Source organism: Cherax quadricarinatus, chromosome 72, assembly GCF_038502225.1.
Source record: "Cherax quadricarinatus isolate ZL_2023a chromosome 72, ASM3850222v1, whole genome shotgun sequence".
In the NCBI taxonomy this organism is placed as follows: domain Eukaryota; kingdom Metazoa; phylum Arthropoda; class Malacostraca; order Decapoda; family Parastacidae; genus Cherax; species Cherax quadricarinatus.
Window position 1 is genome coordinate 558,661 of NC_091363.1, and position 22,073 is coordinate 580,733.

Sequence of the window (22,073 nt, forward strand, 5' to 3'; positions counted from 1 at the left end):
ATTAAAAATCAGCACACTATAAACTAAAGTATCAGTCAGTAGTTGGATATGAACTTTAAGAGCTTTCTTATGGCTTATTACAGTAGAACATTGCTGGTGTCAAGGGAGGCTCAAGCCCCCATAATTTCCATCAGCTCCCCCAAAAATAAATAATAATAATGCAGCTTCAAGGTAAGTCCTCTTTCCTCAAGGGAGATTTCTTGATGCGGATGAGGAGCTCCTGTGCTCCAATTCCTTGAATCAAGTCTGAATCCCTTCCAATTTCCCAGGTGCTGCATAACTTCTACAGGTTTAGTGCTCCCTCATTAATATAATAATACTAAAGGAAGTCTTCTAGGTCCCCATCACCTTCCAACTAGTCTGTCACCCCTATGCTCCTGCAGTTCAATGTTTTTTTTTTTGAGGGGGAGAGAATAAGAAAAAATCTTCAAGTGTAAGATAAATGAAGAGTTTCTTGAGAGGTTAGCAGTAATGTAAAGTTATATAATTATATATTTATTTATGTATTGAATTTTCAAATAGTAATTTGTCATTAAAAACTATTTCAGACATATGTGGCAAATATCCTTATAGCAGTGAATCCCTACACTGATGTTCCCAACTTGTATTCATTGGACACCATCAGGAAATACCAGGGTAAATCCTTGGGACAGATGCCACCCCATGTTTTTGCAGTTGGTAAGTTAATAGGCAGCAAAAGTACAGTATGTAACTATTTCTTACATACAATTCACCAGATTGTTTTTAACCTCAACTTCCATCTCCTGCCAAGGCAGGTGACCCAAAGTAGGAAACACATTCCCTATCACTCATTCAATCATTGTCTTGCCAGAAGTGTGCTAACATCACAGTTTGGATGACCCTCATAACTCAAGCCTCAGTTTAGAGTTAAGATTTAGGTCTGGATCCCTTCACAAATGTTACCTTGCTCACACTCCAACAACACAAGTCATAAAAACTACTTGTCTTCACTTACTTCATCTAGCTTGCAGTTATCTATATTTTATAAGGAATACATAAATATATACTACATTCATAACTAATATAATATTGCCATTTGGTTTCAGGCCAGGGAAAAAAGTTCAAATAAAGCAATAATAAAAATACTTGACTGAGTCTATTATTTTTAACACGCCAGCCTTCTCCTACCGAGGTAAGTTGACTTAGGTCAACTTACCTCGGTAGGAGGTAAGTCATGCTAAAAGTGTGCTGACATCAAAGTTCATGTGACACTGAACTGCACCATTTTCAACTGTCCCTCAGAGTGCAGCCACTGTGCCTCCCTCCTCCAGAAATCAAATATTTCTAACTAATTTCCCCTGAATTTCTTAATAAGTGTTAACTTGTTTGCATTCCAACATTCTCTCAAGCCATAAAACTACTTGTTTTCACACACTCCTATCTAGCACTTACACAGGCTGGCTAAATACTTGTCACTATAACACTCAGAACCTCCTTACTCCTTCCCTCCATCCCTTTCTGGGATGACTTCTGCTTTTTCTTTCCATCCCATGAAAACTCTGCTACTTCTAGTAACAAGCTACCTATACAGTACCATGTAAATGCAGCATCTGCCATATTGCTTTCCTGTCTACCCTATCATATAAACAAACCAGCCATATCCCACCAAGGCAGGGTGACTTAAAAAGAAAAATGAAAGTTTTTCTTATATGCACTTGTGTTACTTAAAATAATCATTACATTTAGCAATCTTTTCTTAAGACAATTTAGTTTTTTTTTTTTTTTAATATGTCGGCTGTTTCCTACCAAGGCTGGGTGACCTAAAAAGAAAGATAAAACTTTCATCATCATTCAACACTTTCATCACGAGTGATTATGAAAGTGTCTTTGCAGAGGCGCTCAGATACGACAGTTTAGACGTCCCTCCAAACTACCAATATCCTAAATCCTTCCTTTAAAGTGCAGGCATTATACTTCCCATTTCCAGGACTCAAGTCCGGCCAACCAGTTTCCCTGAATCCCTTCACAAAATATTACCCTGCTCGCACTTCAACAGCTTGTCAGATACCAAAAACTATTCGTCTCCATTCACTCCTTTCTAACACGCTCATGTACACTTGCTGCAAGTCCAAGCCCCTCACCCACAAAACCTCCTTTACTCCCTCCCTCTAACCTTTTCAGGGATGACCCCTACCCTGCCTTCCTTTCCCAATAGATTTATACACTCTCCAAGTCATTCTACTTTGTTCCATTCTCTCTAAATGATCACACCACCTCAACGGCCCCTCTTCAGCCCTCTGACTTTTAGTAACTCCACATCTCGTCCTAATTTCCACATTACGAATTCTCTGCATAATATTTACACCACACACATTGCCCTTAGACACAACATCTCCACTGCCTCCAGCCGCCTTCTCACTGCAGCATTTATAACCTATGCTTCACACCCATATAAGAGTGTTGGTACCACTATACTCTTGTACATTCTCTTCTTTGCCTCCATGGATTATGTTCTTTGTCTCCACAGATACCTCAATGCACCACTCTCCTTTTACCCTTCATCAATTCTATGGTTTACCTCAGCCTTCATAAACAAGTCAACTCCCAAATACAGTGGACCCTCAACCAGCGATATTAATCCATTCCTGAGAGCTCATCGTTAATCGAAATAATCATTAGTCAAGTTAATTTTCCCCATAAGAAATAATGGAAATCAAATTAATCCGTGCAAGACACCCCAAAGTATTGAAAAAAAAAAAATTTACCACATGAAATATTAATTTTAATACACACAAACTGAAGAAGACATGCACAGTTACATGACACTTACCTTTATTGAAGATCTGGTGATGATTGATGGGATGGGAGGAGGGAAGACCGTTGATCTTGTTAGTGTTTAGAAGGGGAATCCCCTTCCATTAGCACTTGAGGTAGCAAGTCTTTTTCCGGGGTTACTTCCCTTGTTCTTTTAATGCCACTAGGACCAGCTTTAGAGTCACTGGACTTTTGTCGCACAACATATCTGTCGATAGAGGCCTGTACCTCTCGTTCCTTTATCCTAAAGTGTTTCACAACATTGTCAGTGTAATAGTCACCAGCACGGCTTGCAATAGCTGTGTTAGGGTGATTTTCATCAAAAAAGGTTTGCACTTTAAGCCACATTGCACACATTTCCTTAATCTTTGAAGTAGGCAACTTCTTCAATTTCTCTCTCCCCTCCTCCGAAGCAGTTTCCTCAGGTGTGGCCTCTTACTGCAGCTTACTAGCAGCTCATCAGTGGTTTGTTCTTCATTGTCCTCCTCCACCAACTCTTCCACATCCTCCCCACTAACCTCACCAATATGAGCACTAGTTCCAGGCATTTTTTCCTGTTCACATGGGTGTTAGTCAACTGTTGTGGGTCGCATCCTGGGGGACAAGATTAAGGACCCCCAATGGAAATAAGTTAGACAGTCCTCGATGATGCACTGACTTTCTTGGGTTATCCTGGGTGGCTAACCCTCTGGGGTTAATCGTTTCTCGGTAATTGTTTCACGTTTAGCCACACCAACAACACTCTCTCCACATCTTCGAGTAATACAGCTGATGGTGGTGCAGCAACAACAACAGCTGACTGTGGTGCAGCAACAACAACAGCTGACTGTGGTGCAGCAGCAGCTGCACCTTTGGCAAGAACAGCTTCCTTGATTGCCGTTTTCTTACCCACAATAGTAGCGATGGTTGATTGGGGTTTATTATACAACCTGACCAGCTCAGAGACACGCACTCCACTTTCATACTTAGCAATGATCTCTTTCTTCATCTCCATAGGAATTCTCACCCTTTTTGCTGTAGGGTTGGCACTAGAAGCTTTCTTGGGGCCCATGGTGACTTATTTTGCAGGTGCAATCACTACAAAGGCTGTGATAATATGAAATGTTCCAGTTGTTGTATGTTTGGAAGCGACCGCAGTGGCTGGCTGGCTTGTAAACACTGGCACCCAAGGGACAAGTGAAGTGCGCTCAGGCCAAAGTGGAAGCGTCTCGTACGGACCGAATAGCACTGGTCGGGTTTTTAAGCGCTAGTTGAGTCAAAATTTTTGCGTTAAAATGTATCGCTAGTCAGATTTATCGTTAATCGATGCCATCGCTGGTTAAGGGTCCACTGTATCTGAAAACATTCACTTCTTCCATATTCCCTCTCTCCAGTGTGATATCCAATTTTTCTTTATCTAAATCGTTTGATAACCTCATCACCTTATTCTTATCTATATTCACTCTCAGCTTTCTACCTTTACACACCCTCCCAAACTCGTCCACTAACCGTTGCAACTTTTCTTTAGAATCCCTCAAAAGCACAGTATCATCAGCAAAAAAGTAACTGTGTAAACTTCTTTTTTGTATTTGATTCCCCATAATATAAAATCACCCCTCTCCCCAACACCCTAGCATTTATTTCTTTTACAACCCCATCTATAAATATATTAAACAACCATGGTGACATTACACATCCCTGTCTAAGACCTACTTTTACCGGGAAGTATTCTCCCTCTCTTCTACACACCCTAACCTGAGCCTCACTATCCTCATAAAAACTCTACAGCATTTAGTAACTACTTACTCCATATACTACTTGCAACATCTGCCACATTGCTCCCTATCCACTCTATCATATGCCTTTTCTAAATCCATAAATGCAATGAAAACTTCCCTACCTTTCTCTAAATGCTGTTCACATATATGCTTCAATGTAAACACCTCATCTACACATCCCCTACCCATTCTAAAGCCTTGCTCATCTGCAACCCTGCTCTGTCTTACCTCTAATTCTTTCAATAATAACCCTACCATACATTTTACCTGGTACTATACTCAGCAACTTATTTTCTTATAACTTTTACAATTTCTTTTGTCCCTCTTCCTTTTATATAAAAGAAGAAACTTTTAGAGAGGGTGTGGTAGGTAAGTTTGGGGTGCCAGGTGTAAATGATAATGGGAGCCCTTTGATTGAACTTTGTATAGAAAGGGGTTTAGTTATAGGTAATACATATTTTAAGAAAAAGAGGATAAATAAGTATACAAGATATGATGTAGGGTGAAATGAAAGTAGTTTGTTGGATTATGTATTGGTAGATAAAAGACTGTTGAGTAGACTTCAGGATGTACATGTTTATAGAGGGGCCACAGATATATCAGATCACTTTCTAGTTGTAGCTACACTGAGGATAAAAGGTAGATGGGATACAAGGAGAATTGAAGCATCAGGGAAGAGAGAGGTGAAGGTTTATAAACTAAAAGAGGAGGCAGTTAGGGTAAGATATAAACAGCTATTGGAGGATAGATGGGCTAATGAGAACATGGGCAATGGGGTTGAAGAGGTATGGGGTAGGTTTAAAAATGTAGTGTTAGAGTGTTCAGCAGAAGTTTGTGGTTACAGGAAAGTGGGTGCGGGAGGGAAGAGGAGCGATTGGTGGAATGATGATGTAAAGAGAGTAATAAGGGAGAAAAAGTTAGCATATGAGAAGTTTTTACAAAGTAGAAGTGATGCAAGGAGGGAAGAGTATATGTAGAAAAAGAGAGAGGTTAAAAGAGTGGTGAAGCAATGTAAAAAGAGAGCAAATGAGAGAGTGGGTGAGATGTTATCAACAAATTTTGTTGAAAATAAGAAAAAGTTTTGGAGTGAGATTAACAAGTTAAGGAAGCCTAGAGAACAAATGGATTTGTCAGTTAAAAATAGGAGAGGAGAGTTATTAAATGGAGAGTTAGAGGTATTGGGAAGATGGAGGGAATATTTTGAGGAATTGTTAAATGTTGACGATGATAGGGAAGCTGTGATTTCATGTATAGGGCAAGGAGGAATAACATCTTGTAGGAGTGAGGAAGAGCCAGTTGTAAGTGTGGGGGAAGTTCATGAGGCAGTAGGTAAAATGAAAGGGGGTAAAGCAGCTGGGATTGATGAGATAAAGATAGAAATGTTAAAAGCAGGTGGGGATATAGTTTTGGAGTGGTTGGTGCTATTATTTAATAAATGTATGGAAGAGGGTAGGGTACCTAGGGATTGGCAGAGAGCATGCATAGTTCCTTTGCATAAAGGCAAAGGGGACAAAAGAGAGTGCAAAAATTATAGGGGGATAAGTCTGTTGAGTATACCTGGTAAAGTGTACGGTAGAGTTATTATTGAAAGAATTAAGAGTAAGATGGAGAATAGGATAGCAGATGAACAAGGAGGGTTTAGGAAAGGTAGGGGGTGTGTGGACCAGGTGTTTAAAGTGAAACATATAAGTGAACAGTATTTAGATAAAGCTAAAGAGGTTTTTGTTGCATTTATGGATTTGGAAAAGGTGTATGACAGGGTGGATAGGGGTCAATGTGGCAGATGTTGCACGTGTATGGTATTGGAGGTAGGTTACTGAAATCAGTGAAGAGTTTTTACGAGGATAGTGAGGCTCAAGTTAGAGTATGTAGGAAAGAGGGAGATTATTTCCCAGCAAAAGTAAGCCTTAGACAAGGATGTGTGATGTCACCGTGGTTGTTTAATATATTTATAGATGGGGTTGTAAGAGAAGTAAATGTGAGGGTCTTAGCAAGAGGCGTGGAGTTAAAAGATAAAGAATCACACATAAAGTGGGAGTTGTCACAGTTGCTCTTTGCTGATGACACTGTGCTCTTGGGAGATTCTGAAGAGAAGTTGCAGAGGTTGGTGGATGAATTTGGTAGGGTATGTAAAAGAAGAAAATTAAAAGTGACTACAGGAAAGAGTAAGGTTATGAGGATAACAAAAAGATTAGGTGATGAAAGATTGGATATCAGATTGGAGAGAGAGAGAGTATGGAGGAGGTGAAAGTCATATATCATCACACTGGCCGATTCCCACCAAGGCAGGGTGGCCCGAAAAAGAAAAACTTTCACCATCATTCACTCCATCACTGTCTTGCCAGAAGGGTGCTTTACACTACAGTTTTTAAACTGCAACATTAACACCCCTCCTTCAGAGTACAGGCACTGTATTTCCCATCTCCAGGACTCAAGTCTGGCCTGCCGGTTTCCCTGAACCCCTTCATAAATGTTACTTTGCTCACACTCCAACAGCACGTCAAGTATTAAAAACCATTTGTCTCCATTCACTCCTATCAAACACGCTCACGTATGCCTGCTGGAAGTCCAAGCCCCTTGCACACAAAACCTCCTTTACCCCCTCCCTCCAACCTTTCCTAGGCCGACCCCTACCCCGCCTTCCTTACTACAGACTGATACACTCTTGAAGTCACACTGTTTCGCTCCATTCTCTATACATGTCCGAACCACCTCAACAACCCTTCCTCAGCCCTCTGGACAACAGTTTTGGTAATCCCGCACCTCCTCCTAACTTCCAAACTACGAATTCTCTGCATTATATTCACACCACACATTGCCCTCAGACATGACATCTCCACTGCCTCCAGCCTTCTCCTCGCTGCAACATTCATCACCCATGCTTCACACCCATATATGAGCGTTGGTAAAACTATACTCTCATACATTCCCCTCTTTGCCTCCAAGGACAAAGTTCTTTGTCTCCACAGACTCCTAAGTGCACCACTCACCCTTTTCCCCTCATCAATTCTACGATTCACCTCATCTTTCATAGACCCATCTGCTGACACGTCCACTTCCAAATATCTGAATACATTCACCTCCTCCATACTCTCTCCCTCCAATCTGATATCCAATCTTTCATCTTTTTGTTATCCTCATAACCTTACTCTTTCCTGTATTCACTTTTAATTTTCTTCTTTTGCACACCCTACCAAATTCATCCACCAATCTCTGCAACTTTTCTTCAGAATCTCCCAAGAGCACAGTGTCATCAGCAAAGAGCAACTGTGACAACTCCCACTTTGTGTGATTCTTTATCCTTTAACTTCATGCCTCTTGCCAAGACCCTCGCATTTACTTCTCTTACAACCCCATCTATAAATATATTAAACAACCACGGTGACATCACACAGCCTTGTCTAAGGCCTACTTTTACTGGGAAATAATTTCCCTCTTTCCTACATGCTCTAACTTGAGCCTCACTATCCTCGTAAAAACTCTTCACTTCTTTCAGTAACCTACCTCCTACACCATACACCTGCAACATCTGCCACATTGCCCCCCTATCCACCCTGTCATATGCCTTTTCCAAATCCATAAATGCCACAAAGACCTCTTTAGCCTTATCTAAATACTGTTCACTTATGTTTCACTGTAAACACCTGGTCCACACACCTACCTTTCCTAAAGCCTCCTTGTTCATCTGCTATCCTATTATCCGTCTTACTCTTAATTCTTTCAATAATAACTCTACCATACACTTTAAAAGGTATACTCAACAGACTTATCCCCCTATAATTTTTGCACTCTCTTTTGTCCCCTTTCCCTTTATGCAAAGGAAAGTATTCTGATATTTGGGAGTGGACGTGTCAGCAGATGGATCTATGAAAGATGAGGTGAATCATAGAATTGATGAAGGGAGAAGGGTGAGCGGTGCACTTAGGAGTCTGTGGAGACAAAGAACTTTGTCCTTGGAGGCAAAGAGGGGAATGTATGAGAGTATAGTATACCAACACTCTTATATGGGTGTGAAGCATGGGTGATGAATGTTGCAGCGAGGAGAAGGCTGGAGGCAGTGGAGATGTCATGTCTGAGGGCAATGTGTGGTGTGAATATAATGCAGAGAATTCGTAGTTTGGAAGTTAGGAGGAGGTGCAGGATTGGCAAAACTGTTGTCCAGAGGGCTGAGGAAGGGTTGTTGAGGTGGTGCGGACATGTAGAGAGAATGGAGCGAAACAGAATGACTTCAAGAGTGTATCAGTCTGTAGCGGAAGGAAGGAGGGGTAGGGGTTGGCCTAGGAAAGGTTGGAGGGAGGGGGTAAAGGAGGTTTTGTGTGCGAGGGGCTTGGACTTCCAGCAGGCATGCGTGAGCGTGTTTGATAGGAGTGAATGGAGACAAATGGTTTTTAATACTTGACGTGCTGTTGGAGTGTGAGCAAAGTAACATTTATGAAGGGATTCAGGGAAACCGGCAGGCCGGACTTGAGTCCTGGAGATGGGAAGTACAGTGCCTGCACCATGAAGGAGGGGTGTTAATGTTGCAGTTTAAAAACTGTAGTGTAAAGCATCCTTCTGGCAAGACAGTGATGGAGTGAATGATGGTGAAAGTTTTTCTTTTTTGGGCCACCCTGCCTTGGTGGGAATCGGCCAGTGTGTTAATAAAATAAAAAAAATAATTAAACACACTCTCTGTCAATCCCTAGGTACCTTCCTCTCTCTCATACATTTATTAAAGGTAGAAAATTTCAAAGTGAACATAGAAAAGAGTAAGGTGATGAGGGTATCAAATGATTTAGATAAAGAAAAATTGGATATCAAATTGAGGAGGAGTAGTATGGAAGAAGTGAATGTTTTCAGATATTTGGGAGCTGACGTATCAGCGGATGGATTTATGAAGGATGAGGTTAATCAAAGTATTGAAGGAAAAAAGGAGAGTGGTGCATTGAGGTATATGTGAAAACAAAAAACGACATCTATGGAGGCAAAGAAGGGAATGTATGAAAGTATAGTAGTACCAACACTCTTATATGGGTGTGAAGCTTGGGTGGTAAATGCAGCAGCGAGGAGACGGTTGGAGGCAGTGGAGATGTCCTGTCTAAGGGCAATGTGTGGTGTAAATATTATGCAGAAAATTCGGAGCGTGGAAATTAGGAAAAAGTGTGGAGTTAATAAAAGTATTAGTCAGAGGGCAGAAGAGGGGTTGTTGAGGTGGTTTGGTCATTTAGAGAGAATGGATCAAAGTAGAATGACATGGAGAGCATATAAATCTGTAGGGGAAGGAAGGCAGGATAGGGGTCGTCCTCGAAAAGGTTGGAGGGAAGGGGTAAAGGAGGTTTTGTGGGTGAGGGGCTTGGACTTCCAGCAAGCGTGCATGAGCATGTTCGATAGGAGTGAATGGAGACGAATGGTATTTGGGACCTGTTGGAGTGTGAGCAGGTTAATATTTAGTGAAGGGATTCAGGGAAACCAGTTATTTTTATATAGCTGGACTTGAGTCCTGAAAATGGGAAGTACAATGCCTGCACTTTAAAGGAGGGGTTTGGGATAATGGCAGTTTGGAGGGATATGTTGTGTATCTTTATACATATATGCTTCTAAACTGTTGTATTCTGAGCACCTCTGCAAAAACAGTGATTGTGTAAGTGAGGTGCAAGTGTTGAATGATGAAAGTATTTTCTTTTTGGGGATTTTCTTTTTGGGTCACCCTGCCTCGGTGGGAGACGGCCAACTTGTTAAAAACAAAAAAATATCACTCCAACACTATACCTTATCTAGTTGTAGCTACAGTTAGAGTAAGAGGTAGATAGGACAAAAGGAAAATAGCAACAGTAAGTAAGAGAGAGGTGAAAGTTTATAAACTAAGGGAGGAGGAAGTTAGGGTGAGATATAAGTAACTTTTGGCAGAAAGATGGGCTAGTGCAAGTATGGGTAGTGGGGGAGTTGAAGAGGGATGGGATAGTTTTAAAAATGCAGTATTGGAATGTGAGGCAGAAGTTTGTGGCTACAGGAGGGTGGGTGCAGGAGGAAGGAGGAGTGGTTGGTGGAATGATGAGGTGAAGGGTGTAATAAAAGAGAAAAAAGTAGCTTATGGGAGGTTTTTACAAAGTAGAAGTGATATAAGAAGGGCAGAGTATATGGAGAGTAAAAGAAAGGTGAAGAGAGTGGTGAGAGGGCAGAAAGAGAGCAAATGATAGATTGGGAGAGGCACTCTTAAGAAATTTTACTGAGGATACGAAAAAATTTTGGAGCGAGATAAACAAGTTAAGAAAGCCTAGGGAATGAATGGATTTGTCAGTTAAAAACAGGGTAGGGGAGTTAGTAGATGGGGAGATGGAGGTATTGGGTAGATGGTGGGAATGTTTTGAGGAACTTTTAAATGTCGACAAAGAAAGGGAGGCAATAATTTCATGCACTGGCCAGGTAGATATAACATCTTTTAGGAGTGAAGAAGAGCAGGATGTGAGTGTGCAGAGGTGCATGGGGCATTACATAGAATGAAAGGTGGTAAAGCAGCTGGAACAATTTAGTTACGTATATTAAATGTAGTGTTGAAATAATCTAGCCAACAGTACAAAGTCACATCATTTTAACTTCTTGTTTTAGTTTGCCTGAGGTGCTCTGCTTAACCAGGGGCTTCTCAGAATGTAATAAACATCACCTAATTTTGTAACAGTAATGTACATTTTGAGAATAATTTTTTTTATTTGTTTGTGTGTTTGGGTCATCTTTTGTTTCTTTGCCTTTGATGTTACTTCTTACCAAGAGTGAATATGAACAGATAGTCAACCAATTGATTGTATTATTTATTGATTTATTCTAGTAATAATAAATAATTCTTTTGTAGCGGATAAGGCATTCCGTGACATGAAAGTGTTGAAGCAGTCACAGAGTGTTGTTGTGTCAGGAGAATCTGGAGCAGGAAAAACTGAGTCTACTAAATATATCTTGAGATATCTTTGCGAGTCCTGGGGGTCGAAAGTTGGTCATCTTGAAGCAAAGATTTTAGATGGTGAGTTTGACTTGTATGTCTATTTCCAAATTTGTATTACTAAAGAAAGTGTTTCATGACATTAACTTGAGAACTATGTTCATGGCGGTATACTTAAAACTATTAAATTTATATGCCTAAACTTTTCTAATTTATCTTTCAGCTAACCCAGTTCTTGAAGCTTTTGGTAATGCCAAGACAACTCGTAACAACAACAGTTCCCGTTTTGGGAAATTCATTGAGATTCATTTTAATGAAAGACATTCAGTTGTGGGAGGTTTCATATCTCATTATCTTCTTGAAAAGTCTCGCATCGTGGTTCAAGGACCCCACGAACGTAATTACCACATATTTTATCAGTTATGTGCAGGGGCTCCGGAGCAGTTGAAACAGCAGCTAAAACTCGGTACTCCAGATCAGTATAATGTAAGTATTACAACTGTTAGTATTTTATTTAAGCTGAAGTGTTAAGGAGTTATACAGTGCCAGGGATTGAGGAAGGGAATTGATCAGGTTTAATCAAAGGAAGTAGAGGGAAGCTCCACTTCCTGGATCAAGGGAACTTCACTGGCATCAAGCCAGCTCCTGTAAAGGTACAATGAGAATAATACTTTTGGTATTATGAATAATTTGCTCATTCTGATGATTGTAGTGAATAAAATGCTGTTTATGCTTTGTGTGTGATTTGAAGTGGAGTTATATATTTATATCAGAAGTATACACACACGTTTGCAAGATTACAGTTGTACAGCCCTTGTGTGACTTAAAATATCAACAGATAGTAAATTAACAGACATTGGAATTTACTCAATTAAGTATTATATTACTAATAATACACTTTACAACATATATACTGCACTCATAATTGTACTTTTCAGTATTTGAGAAAAGGCTGTACTCAATACTTCTGTAGCAAAGAGACAGAAAAGTCTTTGGCAGCTAACAGAAAGAGTTCAAACCACCAGAAGAAAGGACCTTTGAAGGATCCCATTTTAGATGATGTCAGGAACTTTGCCACTGTAGATAAAGCCTTGGGCAATTTTGGTTTAAATAACCAAGAGCGGTTAGCAATTTACACCACTGTGGCGGCCGTTCTCCACCTGGGAAATGTGAGCTTTGAAGACAATCCAGAAGATACCAAAGGTAATCTTTAGTGTATTTATTTAGTATGATGCATAAATTCTGTCTGCTTAGTATATTGATCCTTTTGGGCTCAGCCCCATAGTTCTACTGTTTTGAAATCCTGTAGTTTTCCACCATGAGCTCAGCTCACTTATATAGTCTATGAGTGGTAAACTTGGGACTAGATATGAGAGAATGGAACTGTGTAGTAAGTGTGCATTATATAAAAAAAATCCTACAGCAAGCAGTGCATAATAGGAAAAAAATATGTGTTCTTGATTTAAAACAATACTTTGCAGTGTATTTTTTGTATGGTTTTTATGGTTGTATTTTCAGTTTCTTGGTCTCATTTGATAAAATGGAAGATGTATTACAGAAATAGAGATGATTTTCATTGGTGTATGGGCTGAAAGCAGCTTGAAATTGAGCTCAAATTAGCAGAAATGTTCGATTTTTGCCGATATTCTAGGGTACACAAATGATGCAGTGGTCTGCATAACAGTAAATCTTCTATTTTTTATATATATAAATATATTATTATTATTTTTTTTTCAACAAGTCGGCCCTCTCCCACCAAGGCAGGGTGACCAAAAAAAGAAGGAAAATCCCCAAAAAGAAAATACTTTCATCATCAGTCAACACTTTCACCACACTCACACATTATCACTGTTTTTGCAGAGGTGCTCAGAATACAACAGTTTAGAAGCATATACGTATAAAGATACACAACATATCCCTCCAAACTGCCAATATCCCAAACCCCTCCTTTAAAGTGCAGGCATTGTACTTCCCATTTCCAGGACTCAAGTCCGACTATATGAAAATAACCGGTTTCCCTGAATCCCTTCACTAAATATTACCCTGCTCACACTCCAACAGATCGTCAGGTCCCAAGTACCATTCATCTCCATTCACTCCTATCTAACATGCTCACGCACGCTTGCTGGAAGTCCAAGCCCCTCGCCCACAAAACCTCCTTTACCCCCTCTCTCCAACCCTTTCGAGGACGACCCCTACCCCGCCTTCCTTCCCCTATAGATTTATGTGCTTTCCATGTCATTCTACTTTGATCCATTCTCTCTAAATGACCAAACCACCTCGACAACCCCTCTTCTGCCCTCTGACTAATACTTTTATTAACTCCACACCTTTTCCTAATTTCCACACTCCGAATTTTCTGCATAATATTTACACCACACATTGCCCTTAAACAGGATATCTCCACTGCCTCCAACCATCTCCTCGCTACTGCATTTACCACCCAAGCTTCACACCCATATAAGAGTGTTGGTACTACTATACTTTCATACATTCCCTTCTTTGCCTCCATAGATAACGTTTTTTGACTCCACTTATACCTCAACGCACCACTCGCCTTTTTTCCCTCATCAGTTCTTTGATTAACCTCATCCTTCATAAATCCATCCGCCGACACGTCAACTCCCAAGTATCTGAAAACATTCACTTCTTCCATACTCCTCCCCAATTTGATATCCAATTTTTCTTTATCTAAATCATTTGATGCCCTCATTACCTTACTCTTTTCTATGTTCACTTTCAACTTTCTACCTTTACACACATTCCCAAACTCATCCACTAACCTTTGCAATTTTTCTTTAGAATCTCCCATAAGCACAGTATTATCAGCAAAAAGTAATTGTGTCAATTCCCATTTTGAATTTGATTCCCCAAAATTTAATCCCACCCCTCTCCCGAACACCCTAGCATTTACTCCTTTACAACCCCATCTATAAATATATTAAACAACTATGGTGACATTACACATCCCTGTCTAAGACCTACTTTTACTGGGAAGTAGTCTCCCTCTCTTCTACACACCCTGACCTGAGCCTCACTATCCTCATAAAAACTCTTTACAGCATTTAATAACTTACCACCTATTCTATATACTTGCAACATCTGCCACATTGCCCCTCTATCCACTCTATCATATGCCTTTTCTAAATCCATAAATGCAATAAAAACTTCCCTACCTTTATCTAAATACTGTTCACATATATGCTTCAATGTAAACACTTGATCTACACGTCCCCTACCCACTCTGAAACCTCGTTGCTCATCCGCAATCCTACATTCTGTCTTACCTCTAATTCTTTCAATTATAACCCTACTGTACACTTTTCCTGGTATACTCAGTAAACTTATTCCTCTATAATTTTTACAGTCTCTTTTGTCCCCTTTCCGTTTATGTAAAGGGACTATACGTGCTCTCCGCCAATCCCTAGGTACCTTCCCCTCTTTCATACATTTATTAAACAAAAGTACCAACCACTCCAACATTATATCCCCCTCTGCTTTTAACATTTCTGTCATGATCCCATCAGTTCCAGCTGCTTTACCCCCTTTCATTCTATGTAATACCTCACGTACCTCCCCCACACTTACATTCTGCTCTTCTTCACTCCTAAAAGATGGTATACCTCCCTGACCAGTGCATGAAATTACTGCCTCTCTTTCTTCCTTAACATTTAAAAGTTCCTCAAAATATTCTCGCCATCTACCTAATACCTCCATCTCCCCATCTACTAACTCCCCTACTCTGTTTTTAACCGACAAATCCATACTTTCCCTAGGCTTTCTTAACTTGTTTAACTCGCTCCACTCCACGATATTTAAAACATCCCAGAGAGGTAACATGCACATACAGTACACTCATTATTTACCTTAAAATATGTGTAGTCTTAATATAGGAAGAGAGGTGAGTAGTATTTATTTGTATAAAGTCAGTGTAGGTAGCCAGTAGGTGTAGCCTGGGCTACACCTACTGGCTACCTACACTGTGGCCCAGAGCCATGTTATTAACATCGACATGCCTTGTTCACTGAATTTAATTATTTATAACAACTACCTTTAGATGCCATCATAAACGAAGGTAGTAGTAATGAATAATTCATGCTGAAAATTGTAAACAAAAGCGGAGTGGGGGAGTGGCTGGGCCAAACACAGATTCATACACGTTTTCTCTGATGGCTGAGCAGAGAAAACGTAATGTTGTCCCTCCACCCGGCTCCACAAGTATTATTATCAGAGCATATAAAATATGCAATAAATGCCAGACAACAAGTTTACAGTAACTTATATTAAGTTAGCAATAGAAATAGGCATTAAAAACACAATAAAAGGTAAGATACACACAGAGTACACTTATTACTTACCTTAAAATATTAATATTAATGTGTGAGAGGTGAGTGGCAGGGTGTTTATTGAATAAAATCAGAATGGCACACCATCATCCTCTAACTTGGCACTTAAAGCAAGAGACTTACGACTTCTCTTTTTATTACAGCTAAACTTAAACGCCATCGTCAATGAGAGCCAACTAGTTAACGAAAGAGTAAACGAGAGAGAGAACGAGATACAGAGTTGAGACAATGTAAGAACACAAACTGAACAGGTAGTGGACGATCACTTGGTCAGACGAAATAAATGCGTATTAATATGTGTCTACTTTTAGTTCATTTATTTATTTATTTATTTATTTAATTATTTAATTTATTTAATTATTCACGTCCATTTGTAAGAGTTTGTAAAACATTTATCTCAGTATTTTTTTATTTTAATAATAATTACCTCATAATACAAATACTCTTACATTGTGTACAAGTTAGTTCAGAATAAACAAACAGCAACACACCATTTTTAGAGTGAATGAAGATAATAATAATAATAATATTATTATTAATATTAATAATAATATTATTATTTTTTTTTTTTTTTTTTTCAACAAGTCGGCCGTCTCCCACCGAGGCAGGGTGACCCAAAAAAGAAAGAAAATCCCCAAAAAGAAAATACTTTCATCATCATTCAACACTTTCACCACACTCGCACATTATCACTGTTTTTGCAGAGGTGCTCAGAATACAACAGTCTAGAAGCATACACATATAAAGATACACAACATATCCCTCCAAACTGCCAATATCCCAAACCCCTCCTTTAAAGTGCAGGCATTGTACTTCCCATTTCCAGGACTCAAGTCCGACTATATGAAAATAACCGGTTTCCCTGAATCCCTTCACTAAATATTACCCTGCTCACACTCCAACAGATCGTCAGGTCCCAAGTATCATTCGTCTCCATTCACTCCTATCTAACACGCTCACGCACGCTTGCTGGAAGTCCAAGCCCCTTACCCACAAAACCTCCTTTACCCCCTCTCTCCAACCCTTTCGAGGACGACCCCTACCCCGCCTTCCTTCCCCTATAGATTTATATGCTTTCCATGTCATTCTACTTTGATCCATTCTCTCTAAATGACCAAACCACCTCAACAACCCCTCTTCTGCCCTCTGACTAATACTTTTATTAACTCCACACCTTCTCCTAATTTCCACACTCCGAATTTTCTGCATAATATTTACACCACACATTGCCCTTAAACAGGACATCTCCACTGCCTCCAACCGTCTCCTCGCTGCTGCATTTACCACCCAAGCTTCACACCCATATAAGAGTGTTGGTACTACTATACTTTCATACATTCCCTTCTTTGCCTCCATAGATAACATTTTTTGACTCCACATATACCTCAACGCACCACTCACCTTTTTTCCCTCATCAATTCTATGATTAACCTCATCCTTCATAAATCCATCCGCCGACACGTCAACTCCCAAGTATCTGAAAACATTCACTTCTTCCATACTCCTCCTCCCCAATTTGATATCCAATTTTTCTTTATCTAAATCATTTGACACTCTCATCACCTTACTCTTTTCTATGTTCACTTTCAACTTTCTACCTTTACACACATTCCCAAACTCATCCACTAACCTTTGCAATTTTTCTTTAGAATCTCCCATAAGCACAGTATCATCAGCAAAAAGTAACTGTGTCAATTCCCATTTTGAATTTGATTCCCCATAATTTAATCCCACCCCTCTCCCAAACACCCTAGCATTTACTATCTTAACAACCCCATCTATAAATATATTAAACAACCATGGTGACATTACACATCCCTGTCTAAGACCTACTTTTACCGGGAAGTATTCTCCCTCTCTTCTACACACCCTAACCTGAGCCTCACTATCCTCATAAAAACTCTTTACAGCATTTAATAACTTACCACCTATTCCATATACTTGCAACATCTGCCACATTGCTCCTCTATCCACTCTATCATATGCCTTTTCTAAATCCATAAATGCAATAAAAACTTCCCTATCTTTATCTAAATACTGTTCACATATATGCTACTTCTACTTACACTTAGGTCACACTACACATACATGTACACATTTATTTATACACACTCATCTGAGTTTTCTTTGATTTTATCTTAATAGTTCTTGGTCTTATTAATTTTCCTTTTATATCCATGGGGAAGTGGAATAAGAATCTTTCCTCCGTAAGCCATGCGTGTTGTAAAAGTCAACTAAAATGCCGGGAACAATGGGCTAGTAACCCCTTTTCCTGTAAAGATTACTAAAAAGAATAAGAAGAAGAAAATTGTCAAAGTGGGAAGTCTGAATGTGCGTGGATGTTGTGCAGATGATAAGAAAGAGATGATTGTGGATGTTATGAATGAGAAGAAGCTGGATGTCCTGGCTTTAAGTGAAACAAAGCTGAAGGGGGTGGGAGAGTTTCAGTGGAGAGGAATAAATGGGATTAGGTCAGGGGTTTCAAATAGAGTTAGAGCTAAAGAAGGAGTAGCAATAATGTTGAAGGATAAGCTATGGCAGGAAAAGAGGGACTATAAATGTATTAATTCAAGGATTATGTGGAGTAAAATAAAGATTGGATGTGAAAAGTGGGTTATAATAAGCGTGTATGCACCTGGAGAAGAGAGAAGTGTAGAGGAGAGAGAGAGATTTTGGGAAATGTTGAGTGAATGCGTGGGGAGTTTTGAATCAAGTGTGAGAGTAATGGTGGTTGGGGATTTTAATGCTAAAGTGGGTAAAAATGTTATGGAGGGAGTAGTAGGTAAATTTGGGGTGCCAGGGGTAAATGTAAATGGGGAGCCTTTAATTGAGCTATGTGTAGAAAGAAATTTGGTAATAAGTAATACATATTTTATGAAAAAGAGGATAAATAAATATACAAGGTATGATGTAGCACGTAATGAAAGTAGTTTATTAGATTATGTATTGGTGGATAAAAGGTTGATGGGTAGGCCCCAGGATGTACATGTTTATAGAGGGGCAACTGATATATCGGATCATTATTTAGTTGTAGCTACAGTTAGAGTAAGAGGTAGATGGGAAAAGAGGAAGGTGGCAACAACAAGTAAGAGGGAAGTGAAAGTGTATAAACTAAGGGAGGAGGAAGTTCGGGTGAGATATAAGCGACTATTGGCAGAAAGGTGGGCTAGTGCAAAGATGAGTAGTGGGGGGGTTGAAGAGGGTTGGAATAGTTTTAAAAATGCAGTATTAGAATGTGGGGCAGAAGTTTGTGGTTATAGGAGGGTGGGGGCAGGAGGAAAGAGGAGTGATTGGTGGAATGATGAAGTAAAGGGTGTGATAAAAGAGAAAAAGGTAGCTTATGAGAGGTTTTTACAAAGCAGAAGTGTTATAAGAAGAGCAGAGTATATGGAGAGTAAAAGAAAGGTAAAGAGAGTGGTGAGAGAGTGCAAAAGGAGAGCAGATGATAGAGTGGGAGAGGCACTGTCAAGAAATTTTAATGAAAATAAGAAAAAATTTTGGAGTGAGTTAAACAAGTTAAGAAAGCCTAGGGAAAATATGGATTTGTCAGTTAAAAACAGAGTAGGGGAGTTAGTAGATGGGGAGATGGAGGTATTGGGTAGATGGCGAGAATATTTTGAGGAACTTTTAAATGTTAAGGAAGAAACAGAGGCAGTAATTTCATGCACTGGTCAGGGAGGTATACCATCTTTTAGGAGTGAAGAAGAGCAGAATGTAAGTGTGGGGGAGGTACGTGAGGCATTACGTAAAATGAAAGGGGGTAAAGCAGCTGGAACTGATGGGATCATGACAGAAATGTTAAAAGCAGGGGGGGATATAGTGTTGGAGTGGTTGGTACTTTTGTTTAATAAATGTATGAAAGAGGGGAAGGTACCTAGGGATTGGCAGAGAGCATGTATAGTCCCTTTATATAAAGGGAAAGGGGACAAAAGAGACTGTAAAAATTATAGAGGAATAAGCTTACTGAGTATACCAGGAAAAGTGTACGGTAGGGTTATAATTGAAAGAATTAGAGGTAAGACAGAATGTAGGATTGCGGATGAGCAAGGAGGTTTTAGAGTGGGTAGGGGATGTGTAGATCAGGTGTTTACATTGAAGCATATATGTGAACAGTATTTAGATAAAGATAGGGAAGTTTTTATTGCATTTATGGATTTAGAAAAGGCATATGATAGAGTGGATAGAGGAGCAATGTGGCAGATGTTGCAAGTATATGGAATAGGTGGTAAGTTATTAAATGCTGTAAAGAGTTTTTATGAGGATAGTGAGGCTCAGGTTAGGGTGTGTAGAAGAGAGGGAGACTACTTCCCGGTAAAAGTAGGTCTTAGACAGGGATGTGTAATGTCACCATGGTTGTTTAATATATTTATAGATGGGGTTGTAAAGGAAGTAAATGCTAGGGTGTTTGGGAGAGGGGTGGGATTAAATTATGGGGAATCAAATTCAAAATGGGAATTGACACAGTTACTTTTTGCTGATGATACTGTGCTTATGGGAGATTCTAAAGAAAAATTGCAAAGGTTAGTGGATGAGTTTGGGAATGTGTGTAAAGGTAGAAAGTTGAAAGTGAACATAGAAAAGAGTAAGGTGATGAGGGTGTCAAATGATTTAGATAAAGAAAAATTGGATATCAAATTGGGGAGGAGGAGTATGGAAGAAGTGAATGTTTTCAGATACTTGGGAGTTGACGTGTCGGCGGATGGATTTATGAAGGATGAGGTTAATCATAGAATTGATGAGGGAAAAAAGGTGAGTGGTGCGTTGAGGTATATGTGGAGTCAAAAAACGTTATCTATGGAGGCAAAGAAGGGAATGTATGAAAGTATAGTAGTACCAACACTCTTATATGGGTGTGAAGCTTGGGTGGTAAATGCAGCAGCGAGGAGACGGTTGGAGGCAGCGGAGATGTCCTGTTTAAGGGCAATGTGTGGTGTAAATATTATGCAGAAAATTCGGAGTGTGGAAATTAGGAGAAGGTGTGGAGTTAATAAAAGTATTAGTCAGAGGGCAGAAGAGGGGTTGTTGAGGTGGTTTGGTCATTTAGAGAGAATGGATCACAGTAGAATGACATGGAAAGCATATAAATCTATAGGGGAAGGAAGGCGGGGTAGGGGTCGTCCTCGAAAGGGTTGGAGAGAGGGGGTAAAGGAGGTTTTGTGGGTAAGGGGCTTGGACTTCCAGCAAGCGTGCGTGAGCGTGTTAGATAGGAGTGAATGGAGACGAATGGTACTTGGGACCTGACGATCTGTTGGAGTGTGAGCAGGGTAATATTTAGTGAAGGGATTCAGGGAAACCGGTTATTTTCATATAGTCGGACTTGAGTCCTGGAAATGGGAAGTACAATGCCTGCACTTTAAAGGAGGGGTTTGGGATATTGGCAGTTTGGAGGGATATGTTGTGTATCTTTATATGTTTATGCTTCTAGACTGTTGTATTCTGAGCACCTCTGCAAAAACAGTGATAATGTGCGAGTGTGGTGAAAGTGTTGAATGATGATGAAAGTATTTTCTTTTTGGGGATTTTCTTTCTTTTTTGGGTCACCCTGCCTCGGTGGGAGACGGCCGACTTGTTGAGAAAAAAAAAAAAAAAAAAAAAAAAAAAAAAAAATATATGCTTCAATGTAAACACCTGATCTACACATCCCCTACCCACTCTAAAACCTCCTTGCTCGTCCGCAATCCTACATTCTGTCTTACCTCTAATTCTTTCAATTATAACCCTACCGTACACTTTTCCTGGTATACTCAGTAAGCTTATTCCTCTATAATTTTTACAGTCTCTTTTGTCCCCTTTCCCTTTATATAAAGGGACTATACATGCTCTCTGCCAATCCCTAGGTACCTTCCCCTCTTTCATACATTTATTAAACAAAAGTACCAACCACTCCAACACTATATCCCCCCCTGCTTTTAACATTTCTGTCATGATCCCATCAGTTCCAGCTGCTTTACCCCCTTTCATTTTACGTAATGCCTCACGTACCTCCCCCACACTTACATTCTGCTCTTCTTCATTCCTAAAAGATGGTATACCTCCCTGACCAGTGCATGAAATTACTGCCTCTGTTTCTTCCTTAACATTTAAAAGTTCCTCAAAATATTCTCGCCATCTACCCAATACCCCCATCTCCCCATCTACTAACTCCCCTACTCTGTTTTTAACTGACAAATCCATATTTTCCCTAGGCTTTCTTAACTTGTTTAACTCACTCCAAAATTTTTTCTTATTTTCATTAAAATTTCTTGACAGTGCCTCTCCCACTCTATCATCTGCTCTCCTTTTGCA

General features: G+C 39.7%; 1 protein-coding gene across 7 annotated transcripts in view; it reads left to right on the forward strand.

Annotated features, from left to right (window-relative positions):
* Nucleotides 1–22,073, forward strand: part of jar (Myosin heavy chain 95F jaguar) — a 192,226-nt gene that overhangs the window by 96,147 nt on the left and 74,006 nt on the right. For all 7 annotated transcript variants that reach the window (XM_070100242.1, XM_070100246.1, XM_070100245.1 and 4 more), the window contains 4 exons: nt 549–678; nt 11,359–11,523; nt 11,666–11,928; nt 12,381–12,645. In XM_070100242.1, the coding sequence (XP_069956343.1) occupies nt 549–678; nt 11,359–11,523; nt 11,666–11,928; nt 12,381–12,645 (823 nt within the window). The remainder of the gene's footprint in view (nt 1–548; nt 679–11,358; nt 11,524–11,665; nt 11,929–12,380; nt 12,646–22,073) is intronic.